At 36.0% G+C, this 21254-nt stretch overlaps 1 protein-coding gene across 3 annotated transcripts in view; it reads right to left on the minus strand.

Annotated features, from left to right (window-relative positions):
• The window catches only part of LOC150102983 (hexosaminidase D-like), a 229779-nt gene that overhangs the window by 128242 nt on the left and 80283 nt on the right, over positions 1–21254 (minus strand). For all 3 annotated transcript variants that reach the window (XR_016548766.1, XM_090397339.1, XM_090397338.1), the window contains exon 4: positions 19076–19185. Coding sequence is in view for 2 of the 3 variants with exons in the window: in XM_090397339.1 (XP_090253465.1) it covers positions 19076–19185 (110 nt within the window). In the remaining variant the exon portion in view is untranslated. The remainder of the gene's footprint in view (positions 1–19075; positions 19186–21254) is intronic.

Below are 21254 nucleotides of genomic sequence, written 5' to 3' on the forward strand. Positions count from 1 at the left end.
CCAAGTAATTTCTCTAGATATCTAAAATACCTTTGTCATCAGTTTTTATGCTACCTTCATCATTTTTAATTCCTTTTACTGTACTCTTTCCTCCATTAACAAGCTTTTTCAAGAGCCTTCAGAACATTTTGCCACATTTCTGATAACAGTTGACTCTTACTATAACAAACATGTCAGACTTGTCAGGACCACAGGAATAGTTTGCTATCATGCATAATGAATTTCCCTTATCACAGCATTGTACCTACAGTGCATGGATTGAGATTTTCCAGTGTTACAGAGAGCGAATTTGTTATAATGGTATTTGCAATAGTGAGAATGAATTGTATTTTTCTTATGTATTCTTACCAAAGCATCTCATCACTTGTTTGGCTAATTCATCATACCTTGGCATGCTTATATTTTTCTCTGTTCTCTCAAGACACCTGCAAATTGACTTCCCAGAAAGTTTTGATATGTTTTCTTCTTTTCCAGGAGTGCATCATTACCTTTTAGTTCACCATGAAGTTAAGATTTTTTTTTATATTTTTGCAGGGCACCTTCACTACATGCATCACTGACTCAATGTTTTCTTCAAATTTTTTCAGTGAGATTCAAAGTTAAGGTCTTGATTTCATACTCTTTCATTTTTTATGCAATAATATCTGCATATTTCAATCAACAGTTCACCTCTGAAAGCTGTTTAACTTTGATTCTTTTTTTAAAACTTTTGGCAAGTTTAACTTTTATACCTATTTTTCTTTTCAATATATTATTTTTATCCTACTAAGAACTAAACAGCAATTACTTACTACTTCAATTTGTTTGTAATCTCAAGAATCTAGAACCAGTGTGAAGATATCACTATCTACAATAACATATCTATAAAATTTGTTTAAGTGTTATTTTCATGTGAATTTATGCACGTCTTTGTGAATAACATGGTATTTGTAATGACTAATGCATGTCCTTAACTGAAATTCAGATTATTATTAGATTGTTGATAAATAGCAATTTAGAAAAATCTCATACAATAATGAACAAAGGGAAAGAACAAATAGCTACAGTACTAAACAATAAACACAAGGATAATCTTAAATGGCATACAATATCAAGTACACTGAGTTAACTTTGCATTAGGAACATCCCCAATTTACATATTTGGCTGGATAACAAAGTACCATGTGATATCAACATCATGTGCAGCTACTATAAATGGGCACACCTATCCTCCGTATGTAATCAGATGCTTACTGATGTAAGCTAATTTGACTGTGCACAGATAGCCGGGGTCCAGAGAGTAAATGCCAGTATTTCGAAAACAGCTGCACTTGTTGGTTGCTCTAGTACTAATGTACCAATGGCATACCAGGACTGGATTAATCATGAACAGACATCCAGCAGAAGGGCTTGCATTGGTCAGCCACACATGGTTGATCCTAGAGGTGAGCATCAGGTGTCACGACTGGTATCTCAGCAATAACATGCAACAGTCACACAGCTCACCCACCAGTATAACAGTGGGGCAATTTAACCCATTTTCACATGCACTGTGTGCCATGCCTTGCTTCGCCTGGGATTCCACTCCAGGAGAACAACAAGGTACCCATGATGACGGCCAGGCATCACAAACAGCACCGCGCATGGGCCAAGGAATATCGACAATGGACCCTTGACAGATGGAAGGAGGTCATTTGGAGTGATAAGTCCCATTTCTTGCTGCACCATGCTGATGGCTGGGTTCACATTTGGCCTAAACAGCATGAAGCTCTATCCCCCTAGTTGCAGAGTTGGAGTTCAAGAGGCTGGTGGAGGTGGGTTTTTTTTCTGTGAAGCTTTCTCCTGGCATGACCTAGGTCTGTTGGTTATCAGAATAACACACCTTGTCATTGGGCTCATATAACTACTGAATGGTTGGAGGAACACAACGAATTTGCCACATTGCCTTGGCCCCCAAACTCCCCTGACTGTAACCCAACTGAACATGTGTGGGATACATGTTCAGTTGGGTTACAGACTGAACATGTGTGGGATACGAGAACTGCTGATCCTCTTCCACGGAATATACATGAACTGACAGAGTTCTTGCAGCAGATGTGGATCAAGTTACATATGGCAGATGTTCAACACCTTCTGGAATCTGTTCTTAGATGAGTCGTGATTGCATAGAGGTGGGCCAATGCATTATTAGGCAAGAATTCCTAATGCAAAGCTAGCTAGGTGTATATTGATGTTGACAAATATCATGAGGAACTGGACATTAACACTTATTTGTGCTTCTGGTTCAATGGAAGGTTCTGGTAAGGATGAAGTAGAGGAAATATTCGAGGCATTAGAGAAGGCAGGTTTGACATTATTTGTGTTATATAATTATAAAAACAAAGAAGACAAAATTGCTTCTGTAACATGAATAATATCAAACCTGGTGCTACTAATTCCTCTGCCAGTTACCCATCTTTTCCATTAATGCTTCTTATGTTGCAGCATATCTATCTTTTTATGTTTTCTTATGTTAAGTTGGAGTTTGTTCCAGTGGCTGATATTTCACTGATAATCCTGGTTTGCTGATGAAACTGCTCCTCGTAAGGCTGGAGGGAACCTTCTCAGTGATGGCACTGACCTTTTCAGTCTTACCTTTTTTCTTTACTTTTCTTCCTGTGTTCTTAGATCAACTTCTCCTGAGTCTTTTTTTTTTTTTTTTTTTACTATCCTTTCTTCCAAACCATCACTAGGATCCAATGTCCTGCCACCATGTTCACTGTGCAGTGCAACTTGAGAATATCCAGAGAAGGGGATCATGGATAGTCTTGCACTACTTTGGCTTCTGCTATGGGAAGATGGGCAGTCCTGGATGGTCATGGATAGAGACCACTAGCCAGCCAGGATCAACTGGCTAGTGGTCTTTCCTGCAAAATTGGATAGGACTCAAGGTTTGCTGTAATGCTGGTATAGCATCCAGTGCAGCTTGGCATTCCACTGCCAAGTGAAGTCTGCTTGCCAGTCCGTTGGTATCCATGTGTGACACTGTGGTGGGTGGGAGTTCTGGTACCAAAATCTCTTGAGCATGAATTCTTCATCCTTAAATGTTTCAGGGGCTATAATAAGGTTCTAACCAAATAGAAACCATAGAAACATCATCTGATAACAGAAATAAAAAGCAAAAGACACAGTGTTTATCATCCATGCAACAGATGAAAAGCTAATAGGGAAAATGACATCCTTTTTTATTCAAAATGGTTTAGAAGGATTGGCAGGATCTCTTAAAACTGTTAAAACTATGTTCTAGTGATATCCTTGTGGAAATATCATGTCAGCAACATTCTGAGAGCAAAATCAATGGATGTAATATCAATGACAGTAACATCTCATAAAACACTTAATTCTTGGAGGGATCTCCTTGATGTTCCAGATGATGAGATATGTTCTAAGCTGAAAGTTTATTGAGTGGCAGGTATCAGGTGCATCCTGATATAGGAAAGGCCACCTGGTTCTGACCAGGAATATCATCCTTACTTTTGATATACCTAAGCCTCCAACATCTCAACTGTCCTGTTAGACTGTACATTCCTAATCCACTAAGATACTTTAAATCTCAGAAATATGGCCATGCCCAAACTGCTTGTTGTGGCTCTACCACCTGTGCCCCCATGTAGTACTAAAGAGTATGATAACAACTCTTGCTCTGCAAAGAAAGTTAAATGTGTTAACTGGCAAGGAGATCATCCAGACTACTCCAGTGCATGTCAGAAGCGGAAGGATGAAAAAGAAATACAAAATATTAAAACAGAACAAAATATATCACATTAGGATGCAAAAAAGGAAGTTAGCTATCACCACCACACCTGTCCTAATAAGATCCTATTATGCTTAAAAGGCAGCAGTTAAGAAAATGCTAACAGTGTTAAGTCGTTATTTTTCCTATAATAATTTTTTACTTCCTTTATGAATTTTCCTCTCTACAATAACTACAAGACTCACAAAATTGCCCTGACTCTAATATCTCTATTTCTTGCTAAAAGAAACGAATCCTCTAATTTCTTTCTGGGGCTGTCTCCTCTTCAGATATCGACAAATTTATTTTTTAAAGCTGCGCCAGCCAATATCTTAGAATAGAGGGGGACTCTTATTCAGGGAGACTTTTCCAGACTCTTGGTGCACATAGGTGAATAAATTTAGTGCTTAAGTGGCTAAGTAAATTCTGGTTTGCAGTCGTAACCTCTATAACAACATGTTATACCTTTCTTTCATTCCCCCCTCCTCCACACACTGCTATGGTTCAGATTAATGAGTGGTAGTTTTGGTTCATATCACAGGCAAAACTCAGGTATAGAAAAAACAATTTTTGGAATCTAAAGACATAATATACACTTAGACCAATCTCACTTTCAATTAGTTCAATGACAAGCTAAATCAAACTGTATCAAACTGATTAATACTCTAATGCATGAACGATAAATCCTTCTTTTAAGTTAGAGATTAAACACACATAATATACACATTATACACTTCTAACCAATATTTTACCTACTATGTTAGTCTTGCATATTAAACTAGTCACAATCATCAATAATCATTCCAGACAATTTGTCTTATGGACATTAGCTACTGCTAAATAATCATTTAAATTTCATAAATACTGTCCATACTCGATTATTACACTACAATGATCTTTCCCTTTTACCAACTGGGTAATTATACAACAAAATCTGTACTTTACCATTTCTTGGGGCAGGATCTCCAGGTCCGTCTGAACTGTCCTTCTTTGTTTGAATTACCTCTCGATACTTCCATAAGCCTGCGTCCACGTGGTGGGTCACTATGGTCATCAGATTAAGCTATGCTCTGCACCTGGCGTTATTCCCTTGTCTATCCGCGATCTGTTTCAGGCCATGCTCGTTTCTAGCTGCCAGTTCATAATATACGTCCGCGATATTATTCTGTCGGAACTTTCAGCAAAGGCAGCATATGCCGACATCTCACACTTTAGTACCGGCAGAAATTCAGACATCGTAGGGAAAAGCGTACCGTCCGATGTCGTACTATTGCCAAGAAACACCGTCAGGAACTTCCGGTCCACGGGAGAAATCGAACCATCATCCAATAGGCGAGAAAAAGCCTTGAGAAAAGGGTGCAAACCCTTTTTATTCTCCGTTCCTTCCTTCCCCCCCCCCTTTTTTTAGCACCCTGTTACTAGCCGCAATAGTGCCCTCTTACTTTTCCGTGGGAATTTCGGTACATCGCGAGATTTCTCACAGCGTCTTCCGAATGTGAATCGGAAACGAATGTGCATCGCTTTCCGAGATTGCCAATGTCTCAGGCCTGCCCATGACCTTTGGACTATTGTTTACATCTAATTTACCCATTCATTGTATACATGATACATTTATATAATACTAACTTATACACAAAGTTCTTTACATGGTCTTACAATTCTACTAAAAGAAGGTAATTCTATTTCCATTTAGAGTCATCATCATCATCATCAAATTCTTGCCATGTACCCTCAAAGGGTGTACAGGATATGATAGTACTACATGAAAAAAATTACATCATTACTAACTTCCTATCTACAATTTTCCTCCAAATCAGTCTATTACTTGTCAAGACTCCAATATTATCATTATCAGATCTTATATTTCTATCTTCTAAGGCACTTTGTACCGTATCAATTCACCTATATCTTGGTCTTCCTCTGGATCGTTTTCCTGCCAACTTGGCAGAGAACACTTGTTTTGCTAATCTTTTCTCGCCCATTCAGTTTAAGTGACCATACCACCTGAGATTAGCTCTGCTAACGCATTCCTGGATGCTGACAATGTCAAGTTCTTTCCTAATATCCTCATTTTTAATATGATATTGTCATTGATGCCATCTGTTCACGCCTCTAATCTTTCTAAGGACTCTCATATCTGCGGTCTCTAGTCTTTGGTCAAGTGTTTTACTTCTGACCCAGCTCTCAGATCATCATCATCAAATTCCTGCCATGTATCCTCAAGGGGGGTGTACAGGATATGATAGTACTACATGAAAAAAATTACATCATTACTAACTTCCTATTTACAATTTTCCTCCAAATCAATCTGTTACTTGTCAAGACTCCAACATTATCAGATTTTATATTTCTATCATCTAAGGCTTTGTACCGTATCAATCCACCTATATCTTGGTCTTCTTCTGGGTCGTTTTGCTGCCAACCTGGCAGAGAACACTTGCTTTGCTAACGCATTCCTGGATGCTGACAATGTCAAGTTCTTTCCTAATATCCTCGTTTTTAATATGATATTGCCATTGATGCCATCTGTTCACGCCTCTAATCTTTCTCGGGACTCTCATATCTCTGGTCTCTAGTCGTTTGTCAAGTGTTTTACTTCTGACCCAGCTCTCAGATCCATAAGTTAAAACTGGTTTGAACACTGTCTTGTATACAGCTAATTTAGTGTTCTGACTAATTTCTCTCTTATTCCATATGAATTTATTCAATTGACTTCCTACCATAACAGCTTTGTTGATTCTGTTGTCTATTTCCATATTTAATTTACCATCTTCAGTAAAAATCGTGCCTAAGTAGCTGAAATGTTTTACTTGTTCCACAGGTTCTCCATTCACAACACAGTTGACATTTTCAATGATTCTGCCTATTTTCATTGTCTTTATCTTTTTATTGCTGACCTTCATACCATATCTATTACAACATTTATTCAATTTAGTCAGAGAATCTTGCAGACTTGTAGTGGATTTATTTAGAAGTATAACATCGTCTGCATAAAAAGAGCTAACATTAACATCTCTAATTTTGATATCATGTTTAATACCACTTCCTTCATAATGTGATCCATATAGATAATGAATAACAGAGGGGATAATGTACATCCTTGTCTTGCACCAGATTTAACATTAACTATTTTCCTGTACTTCCTTCAATTCTAACTGCTGACTTACAACTCAAATAAAGACTAAGTATTGCTTGATATAATGCCCCATTGACACCATATAACTGTAGCGTATTGAATAGCTTCTCTCTTAGCACCTTGTCATATGCCTTTTCCAAATCGACAAAACTTAAATACAGATTTTGTTATATTCCCATGATTTCTCCACTATTTGTTGTAAAGTGAAGATCTGATCCTAACATCCTCTATTTGACCTGAATCCAGCTTGTTCTTCGCCAAGCTTTTCCACAATTTTTCTTCCACAATTCTTCTCAACCGTTTCTCAAGTATACTTGCATATATCTTACCAGGAACACTCATCAGGGATAATATACCTCTGTAATTCTCACATTCAGTTTTATTTTCCATTTTATATATAGGTACTATGAGAGCTCTACTCCAATCATTGGGAATTCATCCATCTGCCCAGGCATTCTGAACTATGCAATGCATCTACTGTAAGACTTTTATACCACCATACTTCAGCATTTCTGGTCGAATACCATCTACTCCTGCTGCCTTTCCACATTTCAAGCCTCTGATGGCTTTTTTCTACTTCAAGTATGGATATGTATTCCTGACTGCATGCCTGGTCAGTGTTTTTTTATCACTGTGCTGTCATCACTGCTTGTTTCATTTAGCAAATTTTCAAAGTAATTACTCCATACTTCAAGGATATCTTTTTCTCCCGTTTTCATTTCACCTTTATCATCTCTAACTCCTTTCACAGCACTCTTTCCTCCAATCCTAAGCTTCTTCAACAACCTCCAGAATATTTTGCCATCTTCTTGATATTTATTTTCTATGTTTTTACCAAAGTCCTCCCATGACTTTTGTTTAGAGTTTTACACACTGTTTAGCTTTCTTACATTTGTCTCTGTATTCTCTAAGAGCACAAGCTGACTTATTTGCCAGGAACTTTTGATATGCTTTCTTCTTTTCCTTCACTGCCTCTTTAACTTCCTGTGTCCATCATGGAGTTCTAATTTTTCTATCCTTGCAGACAACTTCACCACATATCTCTCTAGCTGAATCAACAGGGTTTTCTTCAAGGCTTGCCACTGAATCTCGAAAGTTTGGCTCCTGTTCTTAAAAACTCTTTCATTTTTCCTTCAATAATCTTTGTGTATTTTAGTCTACAGTTCACATCAGAGAGTTGCTCAACTTTTATTCACTTTGAAAGTTTATTTTTCACTAGGTTAGACTATAATAAATTTAGTTTAATCCTTTATCCCAGTGAGAGCAAACAGAGTTTGCGCCTGAAAATATTTTCAGAACTGAATATGGTGTTGTACTATCTTACCTGGGTAAGTAGCGCAACACCAGGATAACTAGTAGCAGAGGTGGAGCAAGCTACCAACACTCCTATTCCAGTATCTCCCATAATGCAAAACCCATCTCCTTGTGGATATGTATACTGTTATGCATTAAGGGATTGGCCACTGCCCAAACTAGTTTCGACCTAGATCGAAACTAGTCTGGGTAGTGGCCAATGAAAATATTTTTACTGGCCAAACTAGCCTGAGTAGTGGCCACTGAAAATATTTTCAGGCGCAAACTTTGTTTGCTCTCACTGGGATAAAGGATTAAACTAAATTTATAATTTTATTAACTTTAAAACTTTCTTACATGTCATTCTTTTCAATATGAAATTCAATTTTATCCTGCTCAAGACTAAATAGTGATCACTTCCAATTTCAAATCCTCTGTACACTCTGGTGTCCTGCACCAAGGAGAAAACATCACTATCAACAATAACATAGTCAATGAGACTTTTCTTATTCCTTGCCTCTTCTCTCCATGTGAATTTGTGCAAATTTTTATGTTGGAACATGGTGTTAGTAATAACCAGTCCATGTCCCGAGTAGAAATCCAACAGATATTTGCCATTATTATTAGCTTTGCTCTTTTCTCCAAATTTTCCCAAAACATTTTTGTATATCTGACAATCACTTCCTACTCTGCTATTTAGATCCCCAACAAGGACCAACTTTTCATTTTTCATTGTATCAGTAGCTTTCTCTAAATCCTTAAAAAATTCCTCCACTTCTACCTTAGTAGAACCTTCTGTGGGACCATAGGCACAAATAAGTCCCATTGTCCAGTTCCCCATTCTGATATTTGCCCAAATCACTCTACTTGACATTGTCTGCGATTCAAGAAGATGAGCCTCGTATTTTGTGTTGAATACTATGGCTACTCCTTCTTTTCCTTGATTGTCATTGCCTGAATATAACATTTTGTATTTATTGCTCAGAAAGATCTCAACAGTTTTTGTCTTTTTTGTTTCAGTCACCCCTATTATGTCGATCTGGTACTTATCTAATTCCTTAGCTAGCTCCATTTCTTTGCCATTCAGGCTTCTTATGTTGATAGTACCGATCTTTAACTCTGGTGATGTTGAGTTGGGGTGTGTTTTCAGATTCATTCCAGTAGCTGACTTTTCGCTGTTCGCCCTGATTCCCTGACGAAAACAATGGGGGCCTTGTTTAACCGGGTGACTCCCCAGCCGGCATGAAATTTTGTCATGTTGTACCATTATTTTGTATTTTGGTTTAACCAATAGGAATACAATTTGGTCGGCTAAATTCCAAATTGCCAGCTCATCCTCGTTCGTCCAGTATCCAGGTAGATACCCAACAGGGTGCACCACGAGAAGGTGAAATTGGACATTAGGTCAGAAGCACTGGTCGGTTCTCTGCATTCCTTTAAAGGCTATGTGGAGGTCTCCTCTCAGTTATACAGCTTTGACCCTTAAGCACCCCACCTCCATTTACAGTTAGTACTTTAATTCTTCTGCTCAAGTACAAGTTTTTTCTCTCAGCTGATTTTTTTGATTTGTTAAATCCTGAATGAATTATTTCTTTAATAAAGTTCTTCATTCAGGATGTAACAACAGCAAAACTCACATGTCTGTTACACCATCTGATAATTTCACCATACCTGAAATTTATAATTGTGAGTGCTTGTCTGTTAAGTGCATCGGTTGCATAATCTATGGTCTCTCTCTGCAAACTATTTCAAAAAATTATCCCATTCAATGAGAACTCGAGTATGTATCAAAAAGCTTATAGCAAAGTAAGCCCTCAACCTCTCAGTTGAGCTTTATCTTTGTCAAGTTTATATTTGTCAACTGATTTTGAGAAGTATGGATGACAATTACCCGTCTTTTCTTCTGGAAAAATGTTCAGTACATCATGTGTTAATTTTTTTTCTATGGGATGTCTGGTAGTTTATAAATATGCTTGCATGAGTTTATGCAAGCTATAGGCACGAATGTTGACAACATTACCTGCACCAAACATTACAGCATTCCTCAATGATGATGTGCAAGATGAAGTTTGCACGTCATCCTGCAACCTATCATGTGCCAACTGAGGAGGTCTCAAACTCCATCATATGTTTACTTGCAATTGCTTAATCCCACAGAACAGCCTGCTCTGATTTCTCATCCAGCTATAGGATGATTCAAGATCTGAGACTTCTGTTTGTTGTGCAGCTGTATTTTCACCTGCTATATCATTCTCCTAATGTACTCTTGTATCTTGTGTTTTCTTGAACACTTTGTCCCTTTCATGATGTTTATTTTCTAGATTCTTACAAACTCTTGTATCTTTTGTGTACAAATTCCAATGAAATTTGTACACAAAAGATACAACAATTAAGTAAATATTAATGACTACATTATTTTGGATGGTGGTATTTTCACACGTTCAGGATACAAGAGTACATAGGAGATTTCATACAGCAAGTGAAAATATGATACTGAAAAGGAAAATATGCATAAAAGTTTGAAAAAGAGTCTGTCTAGCAGCTTTCATAAGTGAATATATAAATGTTATTAGAGATAAAATGACATTCAAAAACACCATATATATTCAGGTCCATTATTCTAAAAAAAAAGGGGGTCATAAAAATCAGTAGCCACATGCGCTATCATCTCTTTGCCTTCACTGCAGCTCTTAAAAATCATGGTCATCAACAACAAACTTGAACTGTAAAGTCCACCAACTAAATAGTTATCAATATGGATAGTGGCGTAGCTAGGGCGAATTAACTGCAAAAGTTCAAAAAGGTCCAAAGTGCTGCCCAGCACTTTGAACCTTTTTGAACTTTTGCAGTTAATTCTAAAATACAGTCTCGAGAACTCAGTTCTAAATATTGTAATACTACTTCAAATTTTCCTCGCAACTTCTGTAAGTGTTGCTAGTTGTGAGAGGAAGTTTTTCTAAATAAAATTTGATTAAGAATTACCTACATTACTGTGAAATAGACTTTGCCAATGTCATTGACGATTTTGCTAACAGAAAATCAAAATTTGTAGTATTTTTGGTGTGTATTGAGAGGAGTGGCAACAGCTCTAGCTATGCCACTGAATATGGATTTGGACAGTCTCGATCCACAGCAGATCTCCTAGCCATCACCATCCATCTTTGGACATATGCCATGAAAAGGTCTGGATAAACTCATGTGGTAGCTCTAGACATTGCCAGGCATTAGATCTGGTGAAGCACAGAGGTCTAGCTTCCCAAATAACCATCTCATGGCTTGCAAATTCTATTTTTTGCAAGTTGATCATTAGCTTCCTTTTGTATCATTCACTATGTCACAGAAGGATGGCTCCTTATATATTCCCATCAATACTGAAACATTCTCAAGGCTCTGTACTTTCAACTTCTCTCTTCCTCCTGTATATAGATGACTTCTCAATAACTAAAATTGCTATCCATAGCTCTGTTGACAACAATATACAGGTAGTCCTCGACTTATGAAGATTCGTACTTATGATGGCCAAAAACGATTATTAAAAATTCTCTAATTTAACTTTGCACCAGCATATACATACATATATCACGTTGCTTTTGTATACGTATCACAGCGTTGCCATTAGTCGATAAGCAAAGCCTATCACCAATAAGCAATAGCCGCTGCTATGATTCACCCACTTCTAATTTATCACAGCCTTTGGTAAGTTAGTTGCTAATCAGCAGTCGAAGTGTTCATTTCTCTCATTGCAACTTTTGTATCTCATCGTAACCCTATAATGTCCAGTAAGAGAAGTAATACTATTGATGAAAATTCCAACATAAAAAAGAAGGCGAGGAAAGCTTTAAGTTTAGATGTTAAAATGAAGGTCATTAAAGCATATGACAAAGGAAAGAAAGCAGTGAAAGAGCACAAGAAGAAAAACTATTGCATTCAACTGTTTCAACAATTATAAAAGATAAATCAAGAATAATGGAGGCAGCTAAAGGAGCAGTTAATATGAAATGTACAATTTTAATGAAAAAAGAGAAGGGCAAATTCATGAAATGGAGAAGCTTTTAATGATATGGATAGATGATCAAATCAACAAGAATATTCCTCTCAGTTTGTTTACGATTCAAACAAAAGCACACAGCCTATTTGACAATTTAAGGAAACAACATGAAGATAAATATGACAAGCATACATTTAATCCTAGTCAAGGTTGGTTTTATCGATTCAAAAGCCGATTTATCTTACATAACATACAAATAACGGGAGAAGCTGCTAGTTCCAATTTTGAAACTGCTGAAATTTTCAAGAAAAATCTGAAAGAGATGATAAAAGATGAAGGCTATCTGCTAGAACAGATTTTTAATGTAGATGAAAACGGACTGTTCTGGAAAAGAATGCTAGAATGAACTTACATTCACAGAGAAGCTACATCGGCACCTGGTTTTAAGGCATTTAAAGATAGGATTATGCTTCTTCTTGGAGGAAATGCTGCTGGTTTTAAATTAAAAACTATTTCTTGTTTACCGTTCACAAAACCCCAGAGCGTTGAAAAATATAGACAAATATAAGTTGCCAGTTTACTACAGGAGTAATCCTAAAACTTGAATGACAATTGTTTTATTCGAGGACTGGTTCTTAAATTGTTGTTTTGAAAAAAACATTCCTTTTAAAATTCTATTGCTGCTTGACAATGATCCAGGACATCCTCTTCACATCGGTGATTTGAATGAAAATATAAATGTGATGTATCTACCGCCCAATACAGCAGCTGTGATTCAACCTATGGATCAAAGAGAGCAGGTAAACACAAGCTAAAGATAGAGACAGCAGTATGTCCTTTGTCAATGCTAACAAATGAAAAATATTATTTATAGGAAAATATGTGGGATTAAGGTGAACTACTTCAAAATTCTATCAAGAGGTTCGGAGATGCCAGAAATATATGAGATTGGCACCCTGTGGTCTAGTGAAGAATCCATAGTTGTTGGAAAGTGGAATTCAAGTGCAAAAATTAAATGTAACCATTTAATTTTTAATTAAAGTTTCGATAGTGAGGTCTTGTTGTATGTCTGTGGGATGAGGAAACATCATGGACTTTATTAATTAATGACGTGAAAACACTGATTTTTGGCAGTTGTGATGACTTAAGATATATGTCATCATCTTCATCAATTTCCTGATATGTATCCTCAAGGAGTGTTCAGGCTATAAAAGTAATGTCATTTTTAACATTACGTTTTGAAAGGATATAAAAGATAAATCACTTGCTAATTGTGAAAGCTTCATCGTGCCATTTCTACAGAATTCAGGAGATCTGAAGGCAAAGAAGTCACATAGACTCAATTGCAGTGTCTCTAATGTATTGTATTGTTTTTCATTAATGAAATGTTGCAAACTTCAAAATAAGTGGTAATCTGAAGGTGCAAGTCATGAAAATACAGAGGATGTAGATGCTTTTCCCAGCCGAGTTCCTCAATCTTGCTACAAGTGATTCTTGGGGGATTCTTGGATTATGAGGAGTGCGTTATCATGGTGAAGAAAACATCCCTTTCGAATGACCAGAGAACAGCTCTTTTTTTTTCAGTTTTTCTTTCAATCGATCGGGTTGTTCACAGTATATTCAGTGCGATTGTTTGGTTTTGTGGCAAGAGTTCAAAGTGTATAATACCAGCCATATCCCACCAAATGCTTAACAAAATCTTCCGAGGGTGAAGGTCTTATTTTGGCTGAGATTTAGCCTGTTCTCCTGAATGAACCCACTGCTTTCAACACTTAACATTCTTGTAAAGTATTCACTTTTCATCACTGGTGAATGCACGACTCAAAAACAGAGACTGAACCTCTCAAGAATGAACAGCAGTGCAGATGTTGATGCACTCTCTTCGATTGTTGTTCATCAGTTCGCGAGGAACCCACTTGTTGAGCTTAGACACTATTCCGAGTTCCTGCAAATGGCGATGGATAGTCAATGATGATGAATTAAGATCTTTTGCTATATCTTCAACAGTTTTGCACTAAATCTTCAGTGGCATTGGCATTTCTTGCAATAGCAACTTCCAGCATATCATTACTGAGACAGAGACAGGGCACCAAGAGCAAAAGGGAGGGGGGGGTCTTTCAAGCTAAAGTCCCCTTGTCAAAATTTTTGGAACCATCACTGGCACTTTTGCACATTTAAAACATAATCACCATACACTTCTTGCACATTTTTTTACAGTGTTAGCAGCAGTGTTGCCTTTTTTGGACTCATAAAGCATGATGTGCCTATTGTGCTCTTCAGTGACCTCCATAGTAATAAAGGGTTATTTAAACAATAACTTATGTATGATGTTCTTACAAGGTAGAATTCCTTAGAATGAGGCCACCACAGCTTAGCAGTACTTATAAAGCTTTAAAAATTCATGATTAGACAAGCTAGGACAAGTACAGTATAAAAACGATGTTTGAACAGGTCCAGTATAAAAACGACATTACTTTCGGGATGACCTGATATCACAACACTGCATCATTAAGTTTACATTATTATTAATTGCCTATCAACAATTTTCCTCCAAATTAGTTTATTACTTGTCAGTACTCCAATACTATCATATCTAACATTTCATTCTTCTAAGGCACTTCTGACTGAATCAATCCACCTGGACCCTGGTCTTCCTCTGGGTCTCTTTCCTGCCATCTTGGCATCAAACACCTATTTTGCTAACGTTTCCTCTCCCATTCTATTTAAGTGATCATACCAGCTTAGATTAGCCCTGCTCACACATTCTTAAGGCAAACAATGTCAAGTTCCTTCCTAATTTCTTCATTTTTAATATGATTCTGCCATCTCTTCAGGACCCAAATTCTTCTAAGAACCCTCATATCTCTGGTCCCTAATCTTTGATCAAGTGCTTTATTTCTAACCCAGCTCTCCTCTCCATAATTTAAAACTGGCTTGAACACTGTCTATATACTGTTAGTTTAGTATTTTGACTAATTTCTCTCTTATTCCATATAAATTTATTGAACTGGCTATCCACTTAACTTGACTTTTATCAAACCATCTTCTTGTATTTCCTTCAAATTCTAACTGCTGGCTTAAAACATAAATATAGATTACGTATTGCCCTGTAAGATGTTCCATTTACTACATTTAACTGACCTGTTTTGAAAAGCACCTTGTCATATGCCTTTTTCAGATCTACGAAACTTAAGTACTGATCCTCATCACTGAAGATCTAAATTATATGAAAACAATAAATCATAGAATAGGTTTAGGTTGGTCTGTAATAGGAAATAAAGTTTGGAATAGTAATAATAATAGTAAGCTGAAACTAAAAATATACAACTCAATGGTAATGCCAATGGTACAGCCTTTGTTGGATAACAAAGAAAAAAGAAGAAATAAAATTACAAGCATTTGAATCCAAATGCTTATGAAATAAACCAAACTAATATTAGACAAACTAAATAAAAAAGAGATTAAAATGATATGGGCATATAAACAGAATGAATCAACAGAGATTACCTTACATTGCTACAGGGATGGAAAACTACCAAACAGACAAGGGACAGACCAAAGATAAGTTGGATCACCAATATTAAGAAAGCTGCTAAGATCAACAGCCTTCAAGATCTTTCAAGAAAGACTTTATTAAGAGAAGAGTAGAGAAAATGGAGTACTCAACCTGTCTTCATGGAAAAGAATCAATCAATGTATTCATTGGCCTTATCCATTAAAACTAATGCTTTTCCCTTATCCACTTTTGAAACAGATATATGGTTCTTTTGTTTTAATGAAAACAGTGCACAAAATTCAATAGTAGTTAAATTACATTTAAGAAAAATATTGTATTCGATGTTATGCAAAGATGATTCAAGATATGGAATAGAATAAGTATGACAGCAAATTCATGTCCTGTAGCTAACACACCAGTTGCAGCATCGGTCAACAGGCATACATTAATAAGAATGCTTCCAGTAATAAATTTTTTGCTTATGACATAACGATTCATATTTTTGCACCAGTCTATGTCAATGTCTTTCATAAGAGTGGATTAATGATTGTTTTGTAGCACCTAGAATGACATCCAATAATTCATCTACTAGCGTATGAGAGTTGTTTGAAAAGTTTGGTAAATTTCCAATAGATGCTGACACAATTCGTTCATTCATACCAGTGTCGGCACGTATCATCTTTTTCATGATCCCTGGCAAAATTTTAGCCACATGCGATGCATAGTTCTCGTATAGCAAACATTTAAAATGATCGCATTCGCATTTTTCATAAAAATAGAGAAAAACAAGTTTCGTGCAGTGATAAAACACTATTATTTGAAGAAGTGGACGGCCACGCAGCTCAAAGCCGAGTTAGATGCGGTTCATTTGGACTCTGCACCAGCATTAAAGACTATTTATTTTTAGATAAATGTGTTTAAACTTGGTCGTAAGTCCATCGAAGATGAAGTGTGCTCCAGATGCTGACTGAGGTCACTACGAAGGAAATGATTGACAAAATCTATAGTATCATTACTATACTATAGTAATGAATACGGTGGATGTGGATCCACCGTATTCACCTGACTTGGCCCTGTGTGATTTCTTGTTCCCAAACTTAAAAATTTGGCTTGGTGGGAAAAATTTTCTTCGAACGAGGATGTCATCAAGGCTGTCAATGACTATTTTGCACAATTTGAAAAATCCTACTTTTAAATGGGATGAAAAAATTGGAAACTTGCTAGACCAAACGTGTAGCCCTCGATGGAGACTATGTTGAGAAATAAAGGTGATTTTTTCCAAAAAAAAAATGTGTTTAACTTATTTTTTTACCAAACTTTTCAAACAATCCTCGTAGCTGAAATTCTTCATGAAGCTTACCTTGTAAAACAGATAATTTCCCAAACTTGTTCGTTGTTTTTGTGCATTCTTCCCTACAAAGGATAATGAGTCTAATCTTTAAAGGTACCTGTGGCATAAAGCACACACAATGATTTTAATGGGTAAACTAATTGTTGTATTATTTATTTTGTATTCCTGTTCTTTAAATTGCTTGATGTTTCCACACAGTGATGATGTTCTGTTAACTTCAGTATGAAATATCAGCGCCTTTCATTAAAGTTTATTACTGTGGTTATTTATTTATTTATATTTTTTTGTTGTTGTTTAATCATTATGACACAGGTACCTTTAAAGATTAGACTCATCCTTCAAGGGGAAGAATTTTCCCTGTGAAGGATAATGACTACAACCATCAACTATTCAAGAAACACATTAAGAGATCCCTTCTTTCTCATTCACTTCTTACCCACATGACATTGCTGTCATGTGGGTAAGAAGTGAATGCATAAAAGAAAAATATTATGTAAGAAAGATTGCATATCCTACAGGGTGTTCGGGATAAATTTGACATATTTATAATTAATTATATTTTTCCGTAAGTTACATGTATTAACACACACTTCTCTTCATTTAAAAGTTTGGACCCTTCTTCATTCATATACAAGATGTCAGAAAGGATGGATAGCTGGAACCCACCTGAATCATGGAAGAGAATAACTTGTATCATGATGATTCGTGCCCGCCATCAAAATAAGGATATTACGACTGCTGCCCAATGCTCCCTGAATACAGTAAAAACAATCAGGCATGAACTAGAGACTTGCAATGGTGACTACGAGGATGTAGCAAGAAGAAAGATCCCTAGCAGACGATCTGATTGCGTTCGTACAGCAGAATTCCTCGCAAATCTGCAGGAACAGGTGTTGAAGAACCCTGGCATTGGAATTCGGGCTTTGTTCGTGGAGTTGCTAACTGTAGTCAAGCCCTGGATAACAAGGGTAGCCAATGGTAGGCCGTATGTATGGCAGCAGGATTCGGCCCCTTGCCACACCTCTGGGAAAAGTCAAAAATGGTTGTCTGAAAATTTCTACGACTTCACCAGTCCAAATGTTTGGCCTCCAAACTCCCCAGACCTTAACCCCATGGATTATTTTGTATGGGGCGCAGTTGAAAAAGACACCAATCGCACTTCCAGTAATACAAAAGCCCAGTTAATGGATAAAATTAAAACAGTTTTTGCGGCCCTTCCCAGGGAGACTGTAGCATCAGCTTGTTCGAGGTTCCGAAGCAGAATTGAAGCTGTGATCGATGCTAATGGTGGTTATTTTGAGTAAATCTTGTTGATAGTATTGTAATTAACTCTGCCTGTAATGTTTTTTTGTCAATTCATTAAATTTAATAGATACAAAGAAGATTTTCTTTTTCCTTACGAAACTGTCAAATTTATCCCGAACACCCTGTATGTCCCATAGGATACGCAATCTCTCATGTGTGGAGTTGATATAAAGTAAAAAATTAGAGTCAGAAAAACTGAGTTGCTTGCTGTAACAGGCTACTCAGCCTGACATGAATGTTTAATGTAAAGAAAAATAATGAAAATGAAAAGTTTAAAGCTCATCATAAGCCTGGATAAGTTTGCTTTAATAATAAAAAGTAAAAAATAAAAATAAAATAATTGAGTACATTTTTAAGAAACTCAAAAACAAACAATAAAGCTTACTGTATAAGATTAATTTTATTACTCTAAATTTCCTTACCATCCAATTAAAGGTATTACATTTGCTGAAGAAGTCTCCAAATATTACTGTTCCTTAATGCTGATAATAACACTTTCATAATTTCTTGTTATGCTCTACAGAATGTGCCACAATTAAACAGTCAACTTATAAATATGTTGCTTTAAGTTTCTGTAAACAGGTTTTACTTTATCCACTTTAAACCTTTAAACACACTTGTCTATGTTTGTCTCACTTTTTGTAATATTTTGAACAGAGTTCACACAAGATTAACAAAAAATAAATAGATAAATAAATCTATTAAACTGCTAATACACAATAGTAACTGTCAATTTAAGGATCATATAAACTAACCTATAGACTTCAGCTGACACAACAGTAAGCAGGTCTCCCTGGTAAGGAAACATATCCTCATACTCAATTAGTAAACCCGTAGCCCCCAACCGCTTGAGCAGTGGAAATAACTGAAATATAAAAGTTAACAGCATTTATTATATTGGAATGTAAGCTGAATTTAACAGGAGAGAGATACTTTTAAAAGATCTAAAGAAGTTCAGTGGTTCCAGTCTCAGAAAATCATCTTCAATATGCAGTTTTCTCTACCATATACATGTTTGTTTACTACTTGTGGTTTTCCATTTTTATCAATCTGCTTAAATAGTTGAAAGTAGTATTAGCTATTAAATCAATATCATTATATTTGAAGAAACCTACTGACATTCAATACAATAATTATACCAAAGGAGCCCATCGCAATACAACATGTTCCTATAATTTAGTAATGAATTAATGAGTTTTTGAAATCTGAAATTAAGCACTTTGCTTTCCTGCAAAGTGCCTGTTTAACAAAAGGAATGGTGACATGATGATGAAGCACTGCTGTCTTAGAGGAAGGGGGGACCCTATGTAATTTATTTCAAGACAGCAGTGCTTCAAGTAGAGCACAGAGAAAGAGATCAATGTACCATAGTCTTAATGGTGCCAGATTTTTTTTTTTTTGACAATGATGATGATGTAAAAGGGTATGAATTTTCTTTCTGAAAATGGAGAAGTGGACTACAATCTGCTTCACAAGGGATAAGTCCATCATATCACTATTCCTTAAGTTAAAATTATCTCTTAAGGTATAGTGGAATTCCTTAGATCAGGTGGCCTACAGGTGTCCTTTTGTCCTATAACAAGATTTCTGCTTTTTTTTAAGCTCTATAAAAGATAAAAGTCTGTCTTTAGCCCAGCCTGAAGTCTGTCATATCCCCTGCCATATAAGTTACCATCAGTGGTGGGCTATAAGGGGCTCGCACGAGTCCTTTGTTAAATTTTTCTCAAATTTGCGAGTCCCTTGTTCCTCTTGTTTAATAATCTTGTAGAACTAGAAAATACTACAGTGGAATGTATACATGCTACTATAATTGCTACTTTAAATTCATATGGATTTTCTGATAACTATATAAAAAATCATTTCATTGCATTTTGTTCTGATAGAGCTAGTGTAATGTTAGGAAACAAATCAGGTGTTGCAATCAAACTTCTACAAAAATTTCCCAACATTGTGATTTGGCATTGCGTAGCTCATCGATTACAATTAGCATTAGACGATTTGATAAAAAAACATTAAGGAAATAAATCATTTTAAAATATTTATGGATAAATTATATGCTTTTTATCATCAATCATCAAAAAATCAACAAGAATTAAATACGATTGCAAAAGACCTTGGTATCGAAATTTTAAAGATCAGCCGTGTGTTTGGACCACGATGGGCAGCTTGCAGTTTACGAACAGCTCTTGCTTTGTGGAGAAATTATCCAGCTTTATGCAAGCATTTTGCATCGAACAATAAATATAAGGGATTTTTAAACCGACTTCTCAATTTGGAATTTTTAAAAAGATCTAGCATTAATGATTGATATTCTGCTTCACCGCCCAAATGATGGACTGAAATTTTCCTTATTATGGGAAACAGCACTTCACACATTCTATAGACAATAGTTTTTTGTTTTTTAATTAATACTTTGTCCCTTGTTTAAATCTGCACACTTAGGACCTTAATGTATTTTAGACATTCCACTTTTCATCATGTGTATATAGTTTGCATGTTGTTTCCATTCTTGAGTCACTTCCAGTTTTCTCTGCAATTGTTTTATCTGAATACTGCTTGAGGCTAAAAAGTCGGTATTAAATAAAAATTATGATATAAGTATTAAATCCATAGTGAGTTGTCATAAATAACTGTCATGTAAAATGTCCATTATTATATTTTTATTTCATTTTTGCTATAATTTCCATAAATTAATTAGAGCTTAGGTTCCAATTTAAGGAATAATCACTTAAAAGAGTTTTTTTTCTACTTGAAGCTCCAATTCTATTAATCTTTATAACAAAGTGAGATGCCCATGCCCTCATATTTCCTTCTATTAAAATAATGCTAATTGCTCTTAGCCCCTAGGCTTTTTTTATTTATTTATTATTTTTATGTTGAGCCCATACACGAGAGGTTAACTGATCAACCTATAGTACATTAGTACCATGTATG

The sequence above is a fragment of the Typopeltis vanoorti genome, chromosome 9 (assembly GCF_054136105.1).
Source record: "Typopeltis vanoorti isolate ZY-2024b chromosome 9, IOZ_Tvanoo_1.0, whole genome shotgun sequence".
NCBI classification, from domain to species: domain Eukaryota; kingdom Metazoa; phylum Arthropoda; class Arachnida; order Uropygi; family Thelyphonidae; genus Typopeltis; species Typopeltis vanoorti.